The sequence below is a fragment of the Macrobrachium rosenbergii genome, chromosome 21 (genome assembly GCF_040412425.1).
Source record: "Macrobrachium rosenbergii isolate ZJJX-2024 chromosome 21, ASM4041242v1, whole genome shotgun sequence".
Classification (NCBI taxonomy): domain Eukaryota; kingdom Metazoa; phylum Arthropoda; class Malacostraca; order Decapoda; family Palaemonidae; genus Macrobrachium; species Macrobrachium rosenbergii.
This window is the reverse complement of record NC_089761.1, coordinates 68,526,544-68,533,164: the sequence shown is the minus strand read 5'-3', so window position 1 is coordinate 68,533,164 and position 6,621 is coordinate 68,526,544. Positions and strand designations below refer to the sequence as shown.

General features: G+C 36.6%; 1 protein-coding gene across 1 annotated transcript in view; it reads right to left on the bottom strand.

Moving 5' to 3' along the window:
- LOC136850268 (uncharacterized) overlaps window positions 1–5,404 on the bottom strand; it is an 8,551-nt gene extending 3,147 nt beyond the window's left edge. The window contains exon 1 of the mRNA XM_067123946.1: window positions 5,166–5,404. Within this exon, the coding sequence (XP_066980047.1) occupies window positions 5,166–5,279 (114 nt within the window). The 5' untranslated portion in view covers window positions 5,280–5,404. The remainder of the gene's footprint in view (window positions 1–5,165) is intronic.
- Window positions 5,405–6,621: the final 1,217 nt, after the last annotated feature.

Here is a 6,621-nt window from a genome sequence, read left to right as displayed (position 1 = left end):
TGATTCCACTATTGCTAGTTGGTGGTCATTCGGAGCTCTGCCTATAATTTTAAAATCTTTGTAGTTGTATCATATTTGCATTTCTTTGTGTGATCTTGTATTGCGGGGTCACGCAAAGAAATGCAAATATGACACCAACTACAAAGATTTTAAAATTATAGGCAGAGCTCCGAATGACCACCAACTAGCAATAATGGAATCACTTTCATTGAGCAGCTTGTTCTCCAACGTCAACGCCTTTATGCCTCTCTTGGGCTTCCGTTGAAGCCGAACCGGACCCAGATTGTCACTCGGTCTTTGCTTTCAGCGCTCTTTGGTAAACTTTGTTCCTTTCTATCGTACTTCATTTTTGTAGTTTAATGTTAAAACTTTTCCGTTTTTAACTTGAGTCTATTTTTAATGTTTGTTCTTTTATTTCATAGCTTTGAAAATGGGACTGACAAGTCTTGAAACGTCATCTGAATAAAGCACTTTGAAAGGAATGAGGAATCGTCACCCCGTGCTTGCCGCTGTCTATTGGGTTTTATAGCAACCGCCTTCAACTTCGCTATATATATATATATATATATATATATATATATATATATATATATATATATATATATATATATATATATATATATATAGTGAATAACTCGTTTGCAATAAAAAAATAGCAAGACTGCAGTTTTCTTATTGTAAAAATTAAAATTATAGGAATGCTATAGAATAAAGAAAATGGAAATATTTATTACCAAGAAGATTTACTAAGTGAAGTGTTGCCAACTATCTTCATACTTACGAAGTACAAATTTAAACAAAGAACGGTAAATTTTGATTCGAGCATCAATTCTCTTATCGCATTCTTAAATCCTGGTATATCAAGTTATCTTGCGTGTCAGAATAACAACAATAATGATGAGAATACCATTATATAAATATATCTAGATAATAAAGCATAGCTAATTATTTTGTAATATTTGTAGTAATTTTGTTACCATTACTATAACTCCAGACTCTACAGTTACACAGTTTTGGTTCATGCATTATTTATTCATTTCTAGGTTTGGCTTCGAATAACTGTCAGTTTCGATGAGATGAGAGAATCTGTCAGCAAAGGAAGACCACAAAGCGGCAATGAAAACCGAATGCAGCACTGTCCTACCCACGGGCACAAACGCAAAATTGATACAATTTTTGGGTACTTCATCCAAATGAAAACATTTCATGGACTGCTTTCATTTTTGTAATGCCCCAAGTTGAGTTCTAGTACATTTCGGTCAGGAGATTTCCATTCGTCGAGCAATTTAATCATTATAAATATATTATGGATAGAAAACAGAAATTCAAGCGATAACTGCCGACACCCTCGTCCCATTTGCCATAGAGTGAATACTCCCAAAACAAATAGGCACGTGGAATAACTGGAGTTATAAGAACTTCTGAAGAAATTAAAATTGGTTTTTATTATTACTGTTGCCATTCCTGTTGACATTGTTGTTACTATAACTGTCATCAACTTAATGATTGATTCATAAACATAAAATCTTTACATAGGAAATTGATCGCCATATATCATACATTGCAGCGTAAAGCACGAGAACTGCTTTTATACCAGTTGTGGAAGATCTGCTTCTACTTAGAAATTGCGTGCAGATGATATCTACGGACTAAAAGAAGATCATTCTAAGAGGCGGCACAATTAGCAGAAGGTGGATTCTTATAGATCATATTTAAAATTCATATTTAGTTCATGTGTTTCAAGACCTGTGTGTTTTATGTGCAGTGAAAGTTCCAGCAAAGAATTTCTTTATAAGTTGCAAATTTGTGTACAGCATTCGCTGTGATAACTAGCCCTGACCTGACTTCATGATGAAAATCATCTGTCAACAAGGAGTATGAGATGCCAGTAAGGGCTAGTACATTTATTTAATTGCATTCATTAATTTTATCAGTCATCCTCAAAAGCCCTTGAAACAATAAATAACAATTAAGACACTTTGAATGTTATACGCAACCAAAGTAAAACGAGACTAGACATCAATGAAAATTTCTTTGTCGTTCTGTGCGATGTCAGGAGAGCCTTAAGTAAGACAGCTCGTGGAGGAGCAATACTCAGATTGAAGACGGAGAGTGTGCATTGTGAGTTTTCATATCATCGTTTTCTATTGCGATGTCATTTCAAAGGGATTATAGCACTTTATATGCAAAACTATGCAATATCGAATCTCAAGTTTCAAATATCGATTACTTTGAAACAGAATATACATAAAAAGACATTAAATTAATTTACGGTCTGTTAGCCTATCGAGAGTAAACTACCGGTACATGATTAGTTTTCTTGAAAAGTCAATTTTTAGGCCAAATTTTCTTTAGATGTCATTATTCTCAAACGCACGTTGCACCTTTTCCACTTTTTTTTCTTTTCTAGCAGAGTCGTCACCAGTAGAGGCAGTTTGCTGGACTCGGCTCGCGTTACTTACAAAAATAATTATTTTCGTTCAAGCTCTTTTCCCTTGGTAATGACGGTTGCCTTACAATCTGTTGTACAAGACAAATTCTTGTACCAGAGGGCATCGAATAATAACATATTACCAGAAATAACTTCCATATGATTAGGATCATTAACATCTCTAATTTATCACATAAAAGAGAAGCATCAAAGGCAGAGCCTTCACGCATAAAATGTCTTTCCTTGTGGCGGCCGCGCTTCTTAATGATTCCCAGCTGAGGACGTGAAATGTGATCTTCCTCAGCCGTTTAGCAGTTCTTTCTAATGTGGCATTTCCAGCCTATTCAAATAAAAAGAGCGGGGGAAGGAAATGAGAAGAAAGAGAGTACGGATACTAAAATAAATAAATATATCACTAGTGGAAGACGTAAGAATATACAATATACGCTCTACTTTCATTATAATTCTCATATCATGGTCGTTATTCTTTGTGAAAGTTTACCAAGCAAATAAATGAGTTTTTTTATTTGTTCCGCACTCATTGCTCCACATACCATTAATGTTGCTACAACTACTTTTTCACCCTTTTCAATATCATTGAAAAACAACGAACTATTTGTGGATATCTAGCTTTGCTTTGCTAAAGCTGTAAATATGAAAGAATATACATAAGAGAAGCAAAGAATGAAAATGCCATTCGGTGTCAGTGTTAGGACCATAAAAAGCAGAAGTGTTAGGCACCATGAAAACGAGAAGAAAACATGAGTTAGTGTCTGAGCACCACCAACCTACTACGCGCGATCAAGTCTCTCTTTCTCTCCGTCTGTTTTCCTCTCAATGTTTTCCTTGTGTTCTGGTGAACGCCCCTGCGCCTGCCGAGGTAAACACACTGCCACTCATATTACTCCTTGCCAGACGAGCGACACGTGGTAAGGCGCCTCGCGCGTGCTATGATACATCTGTCTGAAAGGAGTCTCTCTCTCGCTCTCTCTCTCTCTCTCTCTCTCTCCTCTCTCTCAGCTAGCTAGTTATACCAGACTGTCTTTCACCGGTTTGGTAAAAGGAAGATATACTCACTTTCCCTCGCCCTTCTTCGGTGACTGACGGGGATTAGTTTTAATTCCGCAGTATGATTGGTTTTCCCTGGCAGTTCGTTCTAGAGGAGAAGAAGGCATACTTGCAACGAAACTAACTTTTACTGTTTAGATACTGAAATATACTTTCATAAATTTACCTCCGTGACAGCGTTCATAAAGACTCGGTGAGCGAATTTTGGTCATGTAGATTTTTTTTTTTTTCGTCATTTCTTTGATAGCGAATGCCTTTTCTTTCTACCCTCCGTGCGTAAAAAAAAAGAAAAAATTATGTTTCGAAGACTTCCTACTTTGTACGGTTCCATGAGATAAAATTTTGAGAGGAATGACGGTGTGCCAAAACGTGACGATTGATGATCCCTCTGTGAATCGATTAGGATTCCGAAATTTTGCCGTAGGGTTACGCTACTTGGCGTCAGTTGCTATAAATCCTGGTTAATTACAAGATAATGGTAATCATTCATGGCATCAGATGTCACATTTGGTCGTTGCCTGTAGTAGGATTTGTTCATGGCGCTGGCGTCACAGCACATTTCATAGCTATGAACATAATTTGGGTCAAACAAGGTAGGCTACTCATGCTGACATTGCTTGATTACAAATATGGAGGTAACTATCTAAAGCTTGCGGAGGCCAGGACTCATTATCTTGAAGAGCATAATAATGTCTAACACCTATTTATTCTACAGTACTGTACCTAAGCAATATCAGAAATTACAACTTATCTCACTTTTGCCTACGGCATGTGTGTATACGTATTAATTTGCTCGCTTACATTATTCATCTTATTTATTCTTACCTCACAGTTGATTATGTATCCAGTGAGTATTAATAATGTTAATGATAACAATGCAAAGAAGATGCTCAGACATTATTTTAAATAACAGTGGCAATGAGAATAACCAGAAATTATAACAGCTATTGTCACATAATAATGCAAGGCTTTAGTTTTACTTGGCTTTGAACTCCTGCCAAAGGTGTTGTTGTTGCAAGCAAACAACTAAACTCACTCGATCTACCTAGAGTTAAAGCAACGCCAAGCCTGATTTAAATTTCACACACATGAGCTTTGGAATATTGGAATATGGGAAATTCTTATGTTGACAATCACTAATTGCATCGAGAAATATTGATTTAATTTCACTAATTTTCATTAACCGCAAAATGTGCGAAGGTCGGCGATGGGCTAAAATCGTTCACGTAGCAATGAAATTCGGACGTTTTCCATCCCAGATGTTGACTTTGAATTTTACTTTAAATAAGATTCAAAACTCGAAACGTGGAAAGACGTTAACGATGAAGGAGCGTTCTTTCTAGGAATTGCAAAACAGGTTCGAAATTGCCACCAAACTCTACTTAACTTTCAGATTAGAGTGGAAGACAAAAATTATTTGTATAACTCGCTGTGAATTTGAGCGTGACTCATATTATGAGAAATCGGTTTGAGACGTCCAAAGTAGCCGAGCGAAGTCGCTCTTCTTTTTTGAAGCAGGTATTTACACATTAAATCAGAATAAGCAATGAAAAAATCACATTAAAGAATTGGGACTGCTGCAAAGTAAATATTGTCAAAATATCCTGGAAGATATATAGTAAAAAGGAGCTAGAATGAGATGGGCGTCCAAGGTTGTTTTCCTCACCTGCGTGGCATCAGAATATGGTGTCGAAGATTTTCCATTGACCAGCATTGAACCAAACACATACTGTCCGGTGGCTTTAGACCTTTCCTCACTATTACAAAGTCCTGGTAACATAGTGTTAGGCAAAAAAAACTTTCGCACTGCGGTACTTTAGCGATATCTGGATTATGTCGAGGCGCACGGTGGTAACGGCACGTGGTGCGACCGCCGACGCCAAGTTTACCTGCGTGTTACCTCGTCAACAGGTGCGAACGTGACTGACTTGAAGTAAACACCCGCAAGTCTTTTTGAGACGAAGGATTCTCTCTTACGTCACGAGGATGCCAGCCAATCGGACATCGCAAGTCACCCCGGAGCACTGACGCAACGCAGCCCGCGGCCAATCCGGTATCTAGACTGTAACGTCACGTCCATGTCAACCAATAGCTGTTAGGATAAAGGCACATGGGTACGTAGAGCCAACCAACTGGCGGAAGGCAGCAAGTGCGTGGGCGCATGCGCCATGGCTGTCAAGGGTCAGTTTGTGGGAAGCTCACGCACAGTGCTAACAACGACTGAGTCTCGTCACCCGTTTGTTTTTCGAAGGTATTATTTTTCATTTTGGTAACTACCGACAGCATTTGCAAGATTTATTAGGTACGTCCTGGACTGTATGAAGTATGAGTGAATGTTGAGAGTGAAAACAGTAAGATTTAACATCACACGGATGGAGTGTTATTTTTCAACTTTAAGATTATAGAAATCCATTCGGGAGATACGGAGTAATGAATGGTTTGTTATTACGAAGAAACTGGAGGCATAATATGAAGGTGGAATTAATGTACCCTCGAACTTCACTGTTTTGAAAGCTGGACAAAACAAATACCTGGATAAAAACATTGCCAGGATTTTTCGTTTGCATTAATTCTCAAAAGTCCCGCCGGTTTAGAGACGCCGAACTATAGACGTATATATATATATATATATATATATATATATATATATATATATGTATATGTATATATATGTATATATATATATATATATATATATATATATATATATATATATATATATATATATATATATATATATATATATATATATATATACATACATACATGCAGACTCAAAATAACTAAGTTGTCTAGAAGAAAGCTTTAATATGTCATCACTAAAGCTCCTGGTTTCATTCGCAAATTTTTGCTGTATCCTTTAACTTATCGTTATCAGTATTCCATTCTTGAAATGATCTTTCAAATAACCTAGTGAAAGAATTTTTTATGTATCATTTTGTGTTTAGATTTATGATGTAAACGACATATAAAACTATTAACGGTATTTATTGCGGTTTCCACGAAGTCAATGGTACATAAACGAGTGCCCGATAGACTTGACATAATCTTAAAAGTTGTTTCTCAGGTAAATAACAAAATAAATAGTTTTCAAAACCAGCCATAGTGAATTATTGAAGGAT